General features: G+C 51.4%; 1 protein-coding gene across 3 annotated transcripts; it reads left to right on the top strand.

The window, feature by feature from the left end:
* Window positions 1–2547: 2547 nt before the first annotated feature.
* On the top strand, window positions 2548–16381 carry STOML1 (stomatin like 1). 3 transcript variants are annotated; one of them, XM_043490281.1, is made up of 8 exons: window positions 2824–3342; window positions 4369–4475; window positions 4831–4928; window positions 5706–5855; window positions 6155–6358; window positions 9455–9650; window positions 10116–10328; window positions 10849–16381. In XM_043490281.1, exons 3-8 carry the CDS (start codon window positions 4893–4895, stop codon window positions 11040–11042), a joined length of 993 nt encoding a protein of 330 aa, XP_043346216.1. In that variant the 5' UTR covers window positions 2824–3342; window positions 4369–4475; window positions 4831–4892; the 3' UTR covers window positions 11043–16381. The 3 variants fall into 3 exon arrangements, with proteins under 3 accessions (XP_043346214.1, XP_043346215.1, XP_043346216.1); XM_043490279.1 differs by lacking the exons at window positions 2824–3342; window positions 4831–4928 and adding an exon at window positions 2548–2813; XM_043490280.1 differs by lacking the exons at window positions 2824–3342; window positions 4831–4928 and adding an exon at window positions 2584–2813 and having other exon boundaries at window positions 10119–10328.
* Window positions 16382–16768: the final 387 nt, after the last annotated feature.

Genomic DNA, 16768 nt, shown 5'->3' with positions numbered 1-16768 from the left:
GGCCCGCCTCCCAGAGGAAGTGAGACACTAGCTACCGGCAGTTCTAGGAGCGGAGAGGCTGGGCCAGGGTCCTGAAGACACGCCCAGAGCGGTGAGGAGGGAGAGAAGAAGTCACCCGCAGGACAGTGGCAGAACTTCAGGATAGAGGCCGTTCCTGCCCTCGGCGTAGAATCTTTCATTCAGCTCACCCTGGCACAGCTTCGTGCCAGCCCTCAGATGGGAGCAAGAGCCACACAGCCGGGCCACGCGTGGCCCCTACTTTGGAAAAAAAAGTGAAAGTGTTAGTCTTCTAGTCGTGTCCGACTCTTTGGGACCCCATGGACTGTCCTCTTCTAGGCTTCTCTGTCCGTGGGATTCGCCAGGCAAGAATACTGGAGTGGGTAGCCGTTCCCTTCTTCAGGCCATCTTCCCTACCCAGGGATGGAACCCAGGTCTCCTGCACTGCAGGCAGATTCTTTACCGTCTGAAGCACCCCATATCTAATGGAGGAGCAGGCCCCCAAAGGGAGATTTTCACAGTGTTGAGACTGGCTGGAGAGGAGATCACGCAGCTGGGATTTGAAGTGATGGTGGGAATTTGCCAGGGATTCAGAGGCTGGGGATGGGTGAGCGACCCTTTAAACCGAGAGAACAGCACATGCAAAGCCATGGAGGTTTGAAACAGAACCTGTTTGGAAACTAGTTTTGAAAAAAGCAACTCGTTTTGGTTATTTTCAGATTCAAGAAGGGACCCATGCATAATGTCAGACGAGGATGGGCTGGGCAAGATGATAGCTAATGAGATGGACTAGGGCTGTGGATAACAGAGTTGGTAAAGGGTTTGGAAACAAGGAACCATGCCCATTGTGTATGTTATGACAGTCTCTCTGACAACCTAGGGCCAGGTGGTCTGGGAGAGTGGCTGTGGGATGAGAGGAGGGACCCGAGTTAGACGCTTGGCGGATGCTGAGTGGACATGAGGGGGAACAGGATGATGCCTGGTGTGACAGCTGGACGGGCTGGTGGATCTGAGGCAGTAGGGACTGGGGAGAGCTGGTGGGCAGGTATGAGAAAAGTGAGAAGACAGCAAGTTAGCAGTGGGTCAAAGGAGAAGTCCCAGCTCTAGCTGGTGAGGGGAGAAGGCACAGCTCCAGGTGGCATCACTGGGCCAGTGCTCCTGTCTTCAAACCTTGATGCATTCCAATCATTGTGATGACTCCCATGTACCCATTTTGTGCTCAGTTCCAGCTTGGGACAGACTAGAGGGACAGTGACAGGACCTTACTCTTGTAAAACTTTAATAGTTGGGGGTGGGGTGAACTTATAGTTCAGGGTGGGGGTGGGAGGAGAGGGGAGAACTAATTCATAGGGACAGTGCAAAAACCTCAAGAGCCTACTGCATGCACCCTGCTCCTTGATCAGTGCCCCCAGGGCTTTAGAACCAGGCTATGAAGCTAGGAAAAGCCAAAGATGGTAAGCAGCCATTTGCAGAAGGGACCTGGAAGTGGACTATGGCTGAGGGGCCTTAGGAGGCAGGACCGGAATGTGTGGAACAAGAAAAGCTTTATTAATTTCTTTGCCCACTTTGGAACACAGCCTGCCTTGTTGGAAATTAATACTTGTTGGTATACAGAGTAAATTCACCTTTTGCATTTGGTTTTCTCAAGCCAGGGAGAAGCAAGTTATGTCTGGGTACCTGGATTGTGGGATGTGCTATTTCAGCATCTGCATGACTGAGGGTCTTGCCTCTGTGATGCTCGGGAGGGCTGCCCTGGGATAGCGCTGTGCAATCCCCTTCTTCTTTACTGTGCCTTGCTCCCCAAGATCTGCACACAGAATTTCTTTTTGTGCCTGAGCTCAGGCCCTCCTGCCCCAGGTTGACCCACAATGACCTGGTTACCCCTTCACTCAACAGATAAGCACTGACATCCTCTCTTTGCTAGGCCTTGCTTGCTGGACTTTGTTGTTGTTCAATCGCTCAGTCATGTCCGACTCTTTGCAACCCTATGGACTGCAGCACGCTAGGCTTCCCTGTCCTTCACCATCTCCCAGAGTCTCCTGGAGCTTGCTTCAACTCATGTCCATTGAGTCGGTGATGCCATCCAACCATCTCATCCTCTGTCGTCCCCTTCTCCTACTACCTTCAATCTTTCCCAGCATCAGGATCTTTTCTAATGAGCCGGCTCTTCGCATCAGGTGGCCGAAGTAATGGAGCTTCAGGGATACGAACGGGAATAATGTGATTATGCCTTGTAGAAACTCTAAAGGCAACCTTCCCCAAATCCCGTCCCGAGTTTGTTAGTTTGTGCTGAGACGGCTGGTAGCATTTCTTTGCTTCTGGAGAAGATTCAGCTCCTGAAAACTCCCTTACAAAGCTCAGCTTCTCTTCCTGCTCCTTTTCTAACACCCAGTGGGAAAAGGTGTATGAGGAGCGGACCGCTGCGGGCCTCCAGGAGCACATGACTACCCTTCCTCCCAGCCCCGCGGTCGCAGTTCGGTCCTCCTAGCGCAGAGGGCGCTACGCAACGGTACGAGCCGGGCGCGGTTGGCCTCCTCCTCCTGCCCTCGGGCCGCCCCCCGCCCCCGCCCGGCTGCACAGCCGAAACCGGAAGCGGCGGCCGGCGGGGGCGGGGCAGTGTAGCGGCTGGCTGGTCGAGCCCCGCACTGCCCTGGGGCGCGGGGCGTGCCCTCTGTTGGGAACCATGCTTGGCAGGTCTGGGTACCGGGCGCTGCCTTTGGGGGACTTTGACCGTTTCCAGCAGTCGAACTTCGGCTTCCTGGGCTCGCAGAAGGGCTGCTTGTCCCCTGAGCCGGGCGGCGTGGGGCCGGGGGCCGGTGAGTGGCCGCCCAGCGCAGCGGATCCGAGGGAGATCAGCAGGCACCCCCGAACTCTCTGCCTCTTGGGAATCAGCGTGTCTTGCGTCTTCGCAGCCTAAGAGGAGGGACTGAGAGGGGTTTTCCACGATGTGGAGAAGGGCTTGGATCAGGCGCTGGGACACTACCGCCCATCCGCCCTTCTTTGAGCTACGGGGCGGCAGCACTGGAGCTCTCTCATCTTCCATGAAGCCTCACCCCACCTCATTTCTTCTTGGCATTTATCAGCCCAAAGGTTTCGGGTTTCCATTTTGCCCAGAAAGAAACTAAGGTCAAGGCATAGGAAGTCACCAGCACTCCAAGAGCTCTTGGCCGCCGAGAAGTGGCAGAATCTTAACCTCAGGGGACACCTCTAGATTCCTCAAGCTTGAGTATCTCTCTGGTTCCTGGTGGAGATGCGCAGGCCAAAAAGTCAGGCCCTTAGATGCCTGTCGTGTCTTCCCAGGCCCTGTTTTTCTTCAAAGCCTTGAGTAGTTCCCTTGATCCAGAGGTGAGATCCCACATGCCTCAGTCTGACAACCAAACCCCAGAGGATTCGGCCCTTCTGTGACCCCCTCCTCTAATGACAGCTGTCCCTATCCAAGAGTTCTTTTCCTGCTGGGGCCACATGGGTCAGAAAGAAGCAGGAAAGGAGATTTAGTATTCTGGTGCTCAGAGAGCCCAAAGGGTATGGTGTTCCTGGAAGGGTGGAGCAGAGGATTCTGTCTGCTTCCAGTTCAGGGTTGGGAGAGGATCCCCAGGATCCTGGGGTTTTCTCAGCTTTCAATCCCATCATGGGATTCTCATTCACCAGGGGTAGGGACCTGTGCTTCAGCCAAGTCTTCCTAGTCCCTCTAGGGGACTAGGTGAAGCGTGCATTTTGATGGTCATTAGGACATTAAAGTGTGAAGAATTCTGAGTTAAGAAAGAGCATCTTAGCCCTCATCTCTGGCATCTGTTGAAGAGCCATTGACGTTTTACCCCTTTTGGTTAACGCATTACCTCCAAATTGAAAGCATACTTCCGGGGCCGATAGTGGAGGAAGTGTTATGCCAGCGGCATTCAGTTCAACCTAGCATGTGTTTACAGATGCTGAGTTTCTCCTGGCTTTACCAGAAGTGGGAGGCGGTTTAAATCAGACAAAAGGATTGACTCCTGCTCAGCCCAGTGAGGAGAGCCCAGTCCTGTGATTAACTTCTCAGTTCCAATTACTGCTGCCTAGCAGAGAATGGGCCTTGTGAGGTTGGAACTTGGAACAAATTGATTCTGATATGTGGGAGGAAGGAACAGTCCTTAACTAGCTCCTGCCCACAGATATGGAGTTAGTATTAGGCAAGGCAAGTATCTGATGGTCTTTAGGGCACTCCAGTGAAATGAAACACTGTGAGTTAGGGAAGAACACTTTAGCTCTGAGAAGGAAGGAGCCACTGAAAGGGGAGGTGGGCAAAAGGTGCACTTGACCAAGTTCACTCAGCCTGCAGCTGTCATGCCAGACCCAGTTGGCATTTCTTGACTGTCTCTGCTCTCTTGTCCCCAGATGCACCTCAGAGCTGGCCCTCCTGCTTCTGTCATGGCCTCATCAGTTTCTTGGGGTTCTTGCTGCTGCTGATCACCTTCCCCATTTCTGGTTGGTTTGCCCTGAAGGTAAGGCTGGCTGGGTCAGTCCCCAGAGTGGTTGGGCCACACTGAGAGCTTTAACATTGGTGCATGAATTTCCTGTCCTCTGCCCGCTTCCTCTAAGTATTATCACACCTGTGTGAAATGGGCGCAGACGGTAAAGAACCTGCCTGCAGGGCAGGAGCCCTGGGTTCAACTCCTGAGTTGGGGAGATCCCCTGGAGAAGGGAATGGCACTCCACTCCAGTATTCTTGCCTGGGAAATTCCATAGACAGAGGATCTTGGTGGGCTATGGTCCATGGGGTCGCAAAGAGTTGGACATAATTGAGCAAAGAACACTGTGAAATGGGCTGGACAAGAACTGTTCATTCTCACCTTTCAGATGAGGAAACTGAGGTTCAACTTTACTGGGAGCCAATAAGTGGCAGAAGCAAATCTTCCCAAATGCCCAAGTTTAGGGGTCTGAACGCTGGCATGAAGGTGCACACAAATATCTTCTTCCCTTTGGGTTAGGCTAAGTTAGAAATGAAAAACCCTCAACCTGGCCCAGCAAGTGATGAGTAATAGGAATTTCAGCCTCATTTTCAACAAGGGATGGGGCAGAAGGGAAAGGATGAGCTGGGGTAGATGCTCGCACCTGAGAGCTGCAGTGGAGGTGGAAGCTGACCCTTGTGCAGCCCCAGACAGCAGTCAGTGTCTCTGGAAATTTTAGGGTTTGGGGTGCTGTGGAAGGAAGTCCTTAGAAGGCCCTAAATTCTAATCCTAAAACTGCCACTGAAACAAATATCGTGTGACCTTGGGCAAGTCACTGCCTCTCTGAGCCTTCATTTCTCAATTTGGATATATTTCCTTCCTTGAGGACTCCAGGAACCTGAGGCTGGCAAAGCTCTTCCCTCAGGGTTGCTGTTAGAGTGGCCCAGCTAGTCCCTTGACTAAGACAAGGGCAGACAATTTCCTGGTTTGAGTCATGTTTAACTTTAGACCACACAGGTAGAAGGTTTCACAGACAATCAAGTCAGTACAGTATGGCAGTTGAGAGCGTGGCTTTTGGAGTCAGATCTTGCCTGTTTCACTTGGGGACTTTGTGGGTTTTGAGCAAGTCAGTTAATCTCTCAGAGCTTGGTTTTTTCCATCTGGAAACAGCTAAGGATCCCTGACCCTGAACCTGAGGGAGAGAGGCGAGGGAAAGACCTGGGCAGACATAATTGTCAGCATCAGCTCAGTGCTTGTGATCCTTTCCTTTGCTATTACGAGCAGATCGTGCCCACCTATGAGCGCATGATCGTGTTTCGACTGGGCCGGATCCGCACCCCTCAAGGACCCGGTATGGTTCTGCTCCTGCCATTCATCGACTCTTTTCAGAGGGTAGATCTGAGGACACGAGCCTTCAATGTTCCTCCCTGCAAGGTGAGGGGCTTCTCGGCTCCCCCAGACTGGGGAAGTGGGGAGCTTGTGCTGGGTGTGTTGTGGATGTCAGTACCTTGGCCTGTGAGTAGCCATCAGGGCTGAGGGGTGGGGAAGACACCAGAAAAAGGTGGAGGGAGGCTGGGAGGACATCCTTGCTCTATGTATCTAATCCCCTGCACTTGGGGTTTCCATTTTGTTCTCGAGGAGCCAGTGACCAGGCAAGAGGGCCAGGTTAGGTGGTCTCAGTGGGCCTGGCCTCCCTGCAGCCCCTGCCCCTCTCTCCTGGCCTCTTCTAACAGTTGGCCTCTAAGGATGGGGCTGTGCTGTCCGTGGGGGCCGATGTCCAGTTCCGCATCTGGGACCCGGTACTGTCGGTGATGACGGTGAAGGACCTGAACACGGCCACACGCATGACCGCCCAGAACGCCATGACCAAGGCCCTGCTCAGGAGGCCCCTGCGAGAGATCCAGATGGAGACGCTCAAGATCAGCGACCAGCTCCTGGTAGGCAGCCCCGCACCAGGCAGAGTTCCGTGGCTGGCACATGGGCCCGGCTCTGCCTGCCGGGGCACTTTAGCGAAGCACCAGGTCACTCTGGGCCTCAGTTTACCTTGTGTCCCAAGAGTGTAACAACTTGTGAAGAGTCGGCAGTCTTGGTGGGACTGTGGGCTGAGGGATGGAAGGTGGGCACAGACCATAGCGACCTTGGGCAAACGGGGCCTGAGAGGTGAAGGGGCTGGGCCAGGGGAGTGGCCTGACAGGAATTCTCGAGTCTTGCCCCTGACTGCCTGAGGTTTCACTCTTCACTGCCCTGCGGGCATTGCCATGACAACGCCGGGCCTCAGGGGCACTGAGCAGCCTCTTGGGTGGGCAGGTGGGTGAAAGGAGCAGGGGCCTTCTTGGCCCAGTTACCTTCTGGGGAATTCCATGCTCCCCAAGGCAGCATGTGTGTTTTTGTGGTTTTGTGTTCTTTGCTCTGGATCTTTTTCCTCCCTCTTCTCTTGAGTGTGAGCAGTTACACTGGAATTCACCTCAGATCCCTCCTGTGACAAGAGGGGTTGAAATACACGTGTGAGGGCATGTCAACTGCTCCTCATGCTCACCTCAGGCTTTCTCCCATGTCCTGGCAGGGGACCGTGGGTGAAGTTTCTCCTTGTTCCCCTAGCCTCTGTCTTCCCCAGGGTTAGACAGGGAAGGGAGTGGGTAATGCCAGTCCTGGAGGTTCCAGTCCCTTCAGGAAATAAATCAACTGGCTGAAATTCCCAAGAAAATTCTATTTGTGATAGTAACAATACTTCTCACACACATAGCATTTTGCCTGCCTCAGTGTATCTCAGCTTTGCATTTTGCTGCACAAAGGCTAGCATCACTCTTTTATTTTGGAGGAAGGAAATTAAGGCTCAGAAGTTATTTGACTTGCCCCTAAGAGCCGTGGTCAAGGGCAGAGCTGGGCCAGAGCCAGATCACCTGTCCCTGCCCTCCAGTCCACTGCTTGCTACTGCTAAGTCGCTTCAGTCGTGTCCGACTCTGTGTGACTCCATAGACGGCAGCCCACCAGGCTCCCCCATCCCTGGGATTCTCCAGGCAAGAATACTGGAGTGGGTTGCCATTTCCTCCTCCAATGCATGATTGTTCTTGGCCTTTGTTTTTGGCCTTGCTGCACATTACTTTGGTGCAGCAAAGCCAAGAGAGGCCATTTGGGGGTGTGAGTCCCGTACCACGGCATTAGAATCCTTTAGGGCCATTACCCAGACTGACCTAGCTCCTGGCAAAGTGGATTCAGTGCCTGGATAAAATGAAATCTCAGGAAATCCAGCCCACCTTCAGCAAGGCCTGGTTCAGACATACTTCTCTCATTTTTACTCCTCCGTTTGCCTGTTTTGCACCTGGAGGAATTGCAGCTTCCCACCTCTCCCTTGCTGGGCCCTCTTAGCTGCTTATCCACTTGTGCCTGCTGCTTCACCCCTCCCTGCCCCACCCAGCCTCCTCTACTGCTGGCCCCAGCCCCACCCATCCCTTTGCAGCAGGCCTGGCCTCTTAATCCTCAGGAGAAAGCGCTCTAGGGTGAGAACTCTTCAGCTTCCTCCAGGGTTACCCCTTGAAGCTCATCTACCTCTGTGCTGTTTTCCTGCCTCCCTGGAAGCATCTGGTTCCTCTGCACTGCCAGTGCTGGTGGAGGGGGGGCGGTGCTCGGGAGGAGGCCAGGACTCGGCTCCCTCCCTCCGCTCATCCTCTTCTTGCCTTTCTGCATTCTCTCCCTTTGCCCCACACCCCTTCTAGCTCTTCACCCCTCTCTTCTCTTTCCTTCCTCCCTTCCTGTTGTTACTCTAGGCTTCCCTAGGCTCCTAAAACAGCCGACCCCACAATGACCTCCCTCTTGCCAGCACGGGAGCACTTCTCAGTGCTTCCCTCATTTCACCTGGAGGCAGCCTTGGACTCCATGGGTGCTTCCTTCTCTTATTATTGGATCCCCTGTTTCCTCTGACTTTGTTATCCCACACTCCTGGTTACTCCCTGTCCTCCTGCCCTTCTGTTTCCTCCCTCAGTGGTCTCTTTTCACCTGTGATCCACCTGGGGCTTTTTGCTACTTCTGGACACTAATTATTCATGACACTCTGATCCAGTCCTATTCTGTCCTACTTCCTGGACCTACTTACCCAGTTGTGATTGGCTGTCCCGTAGACACCTCAAGTTTCATGTATTTAAAAATACATTATTCCTTCCCTAAAGGAATACTCATCATCCTTTGCCTACCCACCCCCATATCTGTGTCTTCCTCTGTGTGTGCTTTCTGGGTGAATGCCCACACTCATAATCTGTGCAAGAACCCACATCAGAAACCTGGCTCCCCCAGCTCCTCAGCATCCTTCCTCTTTTCACACACTCAGGCAACCGAGAAGCCCAGTGGTTCTGATTCTCTAGTGTCCTGTAGCTTAGGGTCTACAGAGTGGTGCCCCTCCGCCGTGTGTCTCGGCTCAAAGCTGCCTCTCTGCCTGACACAGCATCTGCATCATTTGCCTGCAGTTTGAAACACCATCCTACCTGGTCTCCTGCCTCCACCCTCCACCCCTCCAGTCCAGTGTCCACATAGCAGCCAAGAGAATCTTTGCAACAAGGAAGACTGCTCTGTCACTTTGCTGCTGAACTCCTCTCGGGGGCCCCTTGTGCCTCAGAATAAGTCCAAATGAGAGAGAGAGCAGCCACCTCTGCCCCCTTGGCTGTCTCCAGTGTCCCAGCCCACTCTTGAGGGTCTGGCTAAATGGAACTGTGGTTACTCACAGTTCTCGAACGTTTGAGGTGCTCCTCTCTGGGCTTTGTCACATGCTGTTCCTGTTGTCTGGAAGGGTCCTCCTTTTATGCCCCCTTCTCCTGAATAACTCCTCCTCCTCCTCCTCCTAGCATCACCCCCTCCTCCCTGCCCCACACCCTCTCCTGGTGCACACTACACCTTCCCACTGTAATTGCGCTCTGCCTCCGTCCAGGCTGGGTACATGGGCCTGGTACCTCATGTGTTACCATGGCCATACCAGCCTGCCTAAAGAAGGCGCTCTGGATGGGGCCTTTGTGGAGTGAGTGCTGTTTCTCCCACACTTCCTCCAGCTGGAGATCAACGATGTGACCAGGGCCTGGGGGCTAGAGGTGGACCGCGTGGAGCTGGCAGTGGAGGCCGTGCTCCAGCCGCCCCAGGACAGCCCAGCGGGGCCCAGCCTGGACAGCTCCCTGCAGCAGCTGGCTCTCCATCTCCTGGGAGGCAGTGTGCCTTCAGGGGCAGGAGCTGCCCGGCTCCCTGGACCAGGTGAGGAGCCTCAGGGAAAGGGTGGTGTGCTCCCCAGGGCGTTCATCTTGGTGTCCAGCACAGACTGAGCTTTGCCTCTTGTTGCTTTAACCAAGCAGCTTGTGCAGTGCACACCCTGCCCAGCTGTTCCAGCCACCCCGATTCTAGAGCTGGCCAGAACTGAGGCAGGGAGAAGAGTCTGAGTGTGCGGAGGCCTTTGGGAGCCTCCATGGGAGGAAGCAACAGCATCCAGAAGAAAGTTTTAGACTTAAGGCTGGAGTGGTTTAGAAATGGGGGTTGGGGTTATGGCAAAAAACTCAAGGGCAGCCTCTTAGCAGAGGAGGAGAATGAACACAGGCCTGCAGGGATGTAAGAGAGAACGCTGAGAAGGAGGGCCTGCAGGGGAGGCCACCGTCGTCCTGACCTTGTTAGCGCACTGACTTCCTTCTCTCTGCCTTCCTCCCCTATCCCGTTGGCCACCACCAGCAGATACCTTGGAGATGGTGAGTGAGGTTGAGCCATCTGCCCCTCACGGGGGTGCCGGGTCCAGCCCCAAGCAGCCTGTGGCCGAGGGGCTGCTGACGGCTCTGAAGCCCTTCCTGTCAGAGGCCCTGGTCAGCCAGGTCGGGGCCTGCTACCAGTTCAACGTCGTCCTGCCCAGCGGCCCCCAGAACATCTACTTCCTGGATCTCACTGCAGGTGCCGCTGTCCCCTGCCCGCTCCTTCCCCCCTGGCGTTGCTCATAGCCCCACCACCTGTGGTCCTTTTCAGCCCAGGCCCTGCTCCCGCTGGCAGTTTAGGGCAAACCCATAACTGTCAGGAGCTCAAATGCCATTTGCAGGCAGTGACTGCCCAGGCCTTGGGCTCCCTGTCCCATCCCCATGAGTAGGACCGCCCAGATGGCCGAGCTGCCTGGACCAAGAGCCCTGCACACATCGCAGGCCTGTTCGTGCCAGGCCTGTCTAAGTGCGTTTTGTGCATCATCTCACCTACTTATTATCATGAACCTGTGACTTAGTGATTATTATCATCCTCTTCTCACCAGTTTGGAAACTGAGGCTCTGAGTGGTCACACAGCCAGTAGGACTTGAACCCTGGGTATTAGCGCCTGAGCTCTTAGCCAGTCTTCCCACCCCTCCCAGTGGGATGTGCTGACCTCTTCTACCCCCTGTAGCATAGCTCTCCCCCCACTAATTCTCAGCTTTCTTTTTCCCCACAGGGCAAGGGAGGGTGGGACGCGGAGTGCCTGATGTCGTCCCCGACGTGGTGGTGGAGCTGTCCGAGGAGGACCTGCAGGCCCTGTTGTGCAGGGAGCTGCGGCCCCTGGGGGCCTACATGAGCGGGCGGTTGAAGGTGAAGGGTGACCTGGCCGTGGCCATGAAGCTGGAGGCTGTCCTCAAGGCCTTGAAGTAGCAGGTTTGGCTGCCTGTCGGTAGCCCGGCCCTGAGCCAGGCACCTAGCCAGGGAGACATCTTGGAGGAGGAAGCCCTGGCACTGCACCTTGGATTGTTGAAGCCCTGGGGAGTGTCAGACCCAGCGGGAGACAGTGAGTGGAGGCTGGGAGACACTGGAGCTAGGAGAGGCTGAGTCAGGCAGCCCTGCCCTTCTCACCCACAGCAGTTCTCTCAACAAGTGTTTGCTGATCCTGGTCCTCTGCCCAACTGGGTACACAGGCAATAACAGGAGAGCCAGGCCTGCTCTGCTCCTCTGGCGACCTGGCTAGAGAGGCAGGGCTGACAGAAACAGCCCAGCAGCAGCTGGTTTGGTCCTGGTGTGAGGGAGCTCTGCATGTGACTCAGGCTCCAGGTTCCAGAAGAGGGGGTCAGAGAGGGGGGTCAGAGCAGCTCGGGGAGGGAGAGAGAAGGGACCAAGCAGAGGTCCTTGCATTGGGAGGGATCTGAGATTGGGCAGGGTCTGCCTTGCTGATTGCAGTCCAGGTCCAGACTGGGGGTGGGGGAGGGGAGGGAGACAGTGGGGCAGGGCGGCGTCTCCCTGGCTCTGCTCCTGAGGGTGTCTTGACTCATCTCCCAGCCTCAGTCTTGCATGCCCGATGGGCTGGGGCCAGGGCAGCATGACGGAGAGCCCTGCTGTTCCTGTGCTTCTTACCAGAGGTTTGAAAACCTCAAATAAATGTGCTGTTTACAATGTATCTGGAGAGAAATAGGGGTCAAGGGGGTGGGGAAGAGGGCTCCGAGGTGATGTCCCTGCTGCCAGCCCGGGACCCAGGCCCTGAAGGATGACGCGAGCCCCAACAGTGCTCTGAATCACCCACAGTTCCCCTTCCTGACGAGGGTCTGAAAGCGGGCAGGAGCAGGCACTATGTTCCTCTTTATAGTCTGGGTAGAGGTTTGCAGGAAGGATGTGGGTGTGACAGAGCGGGTCGGGCAAACCGTTAATCCAGCGAAGGGCAGGGGCTCCTGTCCTGCCCCTCCTGCTTACCCCCGCTCACTGTTTCCCCGCTGGTCTGGCCCAAACCCCAGGGACCCCAGAGAAGGAGGGCCTTAGACATCTTGAGTTCTAAGGAATGAATCTCACATCCCAGAGAGGCTTGTGGAAAAAACCCAACGGAAATCCGAGCCTTCTCTTTGAGGAACAGCCTCTGGCTTGGCCTCTGGCACCAAGCCTTCCCCCGCAGGGCCCTGTCCAGCTGCCTTGGCACCAGGCTCCATCCAGTTTATCCTTTGGTTCCTGGCAATGCCCGCCTTGGCCCTCCTCTTGTAGGTCCTCCCAGAGTAGACCAAACTGCCTTTGGGTTCAGGTTTCAGCCCCAGGGCCCCTCCCTGAAGGGCCAGAGCCCCAGGCTGCGGACCCTACCCTGACCCTCTCTCCACTGCTCTGGAGGCCGCCCAGCCGGGGCCGCCTGTTGAGAAGCCTCCAGTCCCCACCGCCCGTGAGCCCTAGCGGGGCCTGGGCTCCCGCGCTGCTTTGGCGCTGTCTTTGAGCCCATTCCCCGCTGCTTCTGTTACTGTTCTTGTGTGAATGTCCGCCCTCCCTGCTGGACCCTGAGCTTCCTGCCTGAGCCGTTCATCACCGTTCGCTCCGCTGGGCGGCTGCACACAGTGCCCCAGGGGTGGGAGGGGAAGCCCCAGGCGCCTTCCTCGTGAGAGCTTAAGGGAAACTGAAACTCAGATTTTCTCTGTGGGTGTCAGAGGAGCAGCATGATGGGGGGAAACCGAAACTTTTATAGATGTCTGTGTGGGTGGAGAGCAGAATCTGCTGCCAGCCGTTAATGCCCTCATCCCATCGAGGGGAACTCATTCCTTGGCAAGGCCAGCGCTCCAGGACAGGGAGCCCACAGGCTCAGGCCTCTGGGCTTCGGAGGACCCAGCAGACTGCAGTCCCGGGGGGTGGGGTGCAACGAGGGGCACCTAACGGGGCCAGGGTGTGAGGGGCGGGGGAGGAAAGGGTGTCCATCAGAGAAAGCTTTCTGAGGAGTTGATGCCCGAGACTCACAGTTTACACGGACATGAGAGAAGAAAGGAAATGGGGGAGACACTCGGCAGAGGGGAGAGTCCCTGTGAGGCCACAGGAAGGGGTAGCAGGCACCTCCGATTTGGGGAACTGGGACCTAAAGTCTGAGGGGGGATGTGTGCAGGGATTTTGTAGTAGTAACTGATCCTGTGTGCCAGCTCTGCCCCTGTTCTGCATTAGACGCTTCCTGTATTTGTTTCCCCAAGGTAACCCGATGAATAATGGTAACTAAAACAGTTACACTATGCTTTATCTATATATAATGTATTTTTCTGATATTATTTTTTAAATAAGTATTTAATTTTGAATAGAGAGGTTTAAAAAGGCAAGCTATGAAAATTGTTCCTCATACTCTTAACTCCATCCATGTAGTTTCAAACAGATATCCCCTGGTATTAGTTTCCAAGTTATTCTTCCAGAAGTTGGGGTTTGGGGATTTCCCTGGTGGTCCAGTGGTTAAGACTGTGCTTCCACTACAGAGGGTGCAGGTTCAGTCCCTGGCCAGGGTGCTAAGATCCCACATGCTGTGCTGCACAGCCAAAAAAAAAAAAAAAGAAGTTGGAATTAAAAAAAAATATACTTGCAAGAAAATCCAAATATATTATTCTCTGGGATTTTTTTTTTTTTTTTTTTACAGAAATGGCAGCATAGCAAATACAATGTTAATCTGTTCACTTAACATTGTGCTTGAGACTCTTTCCACATTTGCACACCTAGACTTTCCCTGTTCAATTTTATATTAATAGTTACATAGGATTCAATTGTATGGGTATATCATAGTTTATTTTACCTGGTTTGGATTGATAGACATTCAGATTATTTTTTTATGTTTTGCTATTTCAAACATTCATGCAGTAATAACCTTTCACATATGCTGTTGTGGTTAAAGTTCATCTGTGGGATAAAGTCCTAGAAAGGAAATTGCTAGGTCAAAGCATTTATAATTTAGTATTGGCCAAATGCCTTCTTTAGGGATTATTCTAATTTACACTCCCCTCATCAGTAAGTGAGAGTCTGTTTTTCCTCACAGCCATGCCAACACAATGTGTTATTAAACTCTGGAATTTTTTGACAGTTCAGTAAATTAAAAAGTTCATCTCAGTGTGATTTTTTTTGAAAGTTGTTCAATTGTTTATTGCTTTTTAAGGTTTGGATTTTCCATCCCAGCAAAATCACAGGGTTTCTTTTCAGTCCCAGATAAAAAGCACAGAATTTACCTTTTTAACAGATAATAGGATAAAATGCACTCATTTTTTAATAGTAAAAGATGTTTATCATTTTTCATAATAAGTAGCCAGATAAAAGATAATTATAATTGCAAGCCATAATGGAAACATGATTAACCTAAAAATATAATTACATACAGTTTGGGGGGTATACATGCATATGTTTTCATCCACCTAGCCAGTCTGTGTCTTTTGGTTGGTGCATAAAATGCACCCATTTTAAATGTACTTTGACAAATGGAACATCAAGTAACCACTACCCACCAGAATCAAGATATAGAATGTTTTCATCAACTCATGTGGTTCCCTGTATCCCTTCCCATTCAATCTTGAATCTCCCCACCCCCAGGCCCAGGTCACCACTGATCTGCTTACTAATAACTTGATTAAATTTCACATTTCTAGAATTTCATACAAGTGAAACCATGCCATGTGTATCCTTTTGTGTCTAGTTTCTTTCTGTAGTTCTTTTGAATCATCTATGTTATTATGTGTACCTATAGTTACTGTTCTTTTTTATTGTTAGTGATACTCTGTTGAATGGATAGAGGTACAATTTACATACTCACATGTTGATGGACATTTGAGTAGTTTTCAGTTTTGATCAAAGCTTCTCTGGACCTCTGTCTGTGTACAAGTCTTTGTATAGATACATGTTTTCATTTGGGTAAATACTGAGGAGTATTTCTTCTGACTCTAGAAACTGCCAAACCAATTCCTGGATGGTTGTGCCAACACTTGTGGTGGTAGTCATTTCCAGTGGGTCTGCCTGATGACTTTGAGCCCCCTTTTGGGTGCTCATTGGCTATATGTCTCTTTTTGTGAAGTATCTGTCAAATATTTTTTCTCACTTTAAAATCTGGCTTTATCTTGTTGGTATAATATTCATGTTAGTTCTAGGAGTTCTTAGTAAATCCTGGATACATGTCTTTTAGCAGATACTTGAAATATTTTCTCCCAGACTGTAGCTTGGCTTTCTAACTTCTTAACGATTTATTTTTAAAAGCAATAGATTTTAATTTTGATGAAGTTAGTCTGTAATTTTTTACGTATTTATGTATTTGTTCGTCTGTTTGTGTCGGGTCTTATTTGGGACACACGGGTGGGACGCTCATTTGTCATGAGGGATGCTTGTAGTGCGTGGACTCCTTCGCTGTGGCACGCAGGCTCAGCGGTGGCGTGTAGACTCCAGAGCGGGCTTGCTTCAGTCATCGCGGCTCATGGTCTTAGTTCCCCGTCCAGGGGTCAAACTTGAGTCCCCTGCATTACACGGTGGATTCTTAACCACTGGGCCACCAGGGAAATCCCTATAATTTTTTCATGGTTAGAGGTTTTGTATCCTTTCCTGGAAATCTTTGCTCATCTTTGCCGAAGGTGTTGAAGATTTCCCCCTGTGTTTTCTAGTACCTTTAGGCACAGTGCCTTGAAGCACTAGCTGAATCTATAAACTTTTAGAAGAACTTTTAGTACTTTTAGGCGTGATGTACTTTGAGTTACTTTTTGTATATAGCATGAGATAAACGGCTGAGATGTTTCCCCCAGCCCGCATCCCCCCCTCCATATGGGTATCCAGCACTTCATGTTGAAAGGATATATTTTTCCCATTGAATTACCTCAAACCTTGAAATTTTTCATGTCTCTCAGTTTGTGTGAAGTTGAAATTTTGTAATATGTTTAGGAGCTATTGTGTTTCTTTTCCTGTGAAATGTTATTTCATGTATTTTTTTTAGTGTTGGTTGTTTCTACTTTTGTTTTGACATCTGGAACTCCTTCCAGGAGAGAGATTAGCTCTTTTTGATATAAGTTGTAAAAATTTTTAACCCAGTGTATTGTTTGTAGTTTGACTTTGCTTATGATATTTTTCCATGAAATTTGACAGATGTATTTGAAATGATATGTATTTTACTTTATGGCTTTTAGGTTTTAAGTTATAAGAAAAACTTCCATTCTAAGATCATAAAGGAATTCCATGTACTTCCATTATTTTATTTTTTACATGTAATTGTTTGACAAACCCCTTGGGATTTAAATGAGCATAAAATATATAGAACCACATTTTTTTCAGTGCTCTGTATTTCTGTTTGTCTTGGGATCTATATCAGGGTTTTCTGTTCTGTTCCATTCGTCTGTGCACTAAGCTCACATGGTTTTAACTATTGAGGCTTCATAAAATGTTGAATATCTATAAGATTAATTCTTTTTAATGCTTCTTAAGGAATTCTTCCTGGGAATGTCCTGGCAGTCAGTGATTAACCACTCAGCACTTTCACTGCCGAGGATGTGGGTTGAATCCCTGGTCTGAGAACTAAGATCCTAGAAGCCACGCAGCGTAGCCAAATTAAAAAAAAACAAAAAGAAAAGAAATTCTTTCTGCCTATTCTTGTTGCTGTTTTAAAATAAACTTTAGAATTACCCTAGTAATTGTTTAGGGGACTTTTGTTG

The sequence above is a fragment of the Cervus canadensis genome, chromosome 17 (genome assembly GCF_019320065.1).
Source record: "Cervus canadensis isolate Bull #8, Minnesota chromosome 17, ASM1932006v1, whole genome shotgun sequence".
NCBI classification, from domain to species: domain Eukaryota; kingdom Metazoa; phylum Chordata; class Mammalia; order Artiodactyla; family Cervidae; genus Cervus; species Cervus canadensis.
The sequence above is the reverse complement of the archived record's forward strand: the minus strand, read 5'-3'. Positions and strand labels throughout refer to the sequence as shown.

Excerpts from the sequence above, each read along its gene's own strand:
- STOML1 (XM_043490279.1), top strand. The coding sequence starts at position 2,681 with ATGCTTGGCAGGTCTGGGTACCGGGCGCTGCCTTTGGGGGACTTTGAC. Across the intron at positions 5,856-6,154 it reads TCAATGTTCCTCCCTGCAAG|TTGGCCTCTAAGGATGGGGC; the intron begins GTGAGGGGCTTC and ends CTCTTCTAACAG. Across the intron at positions 9,651-10,115 it reads TGCCCGGCTCCCTGGACCAG|CAGATACCTTGGAGATGGTG; the intron begins GTGAGGAGCCTC and ends GGCCACCACCAG.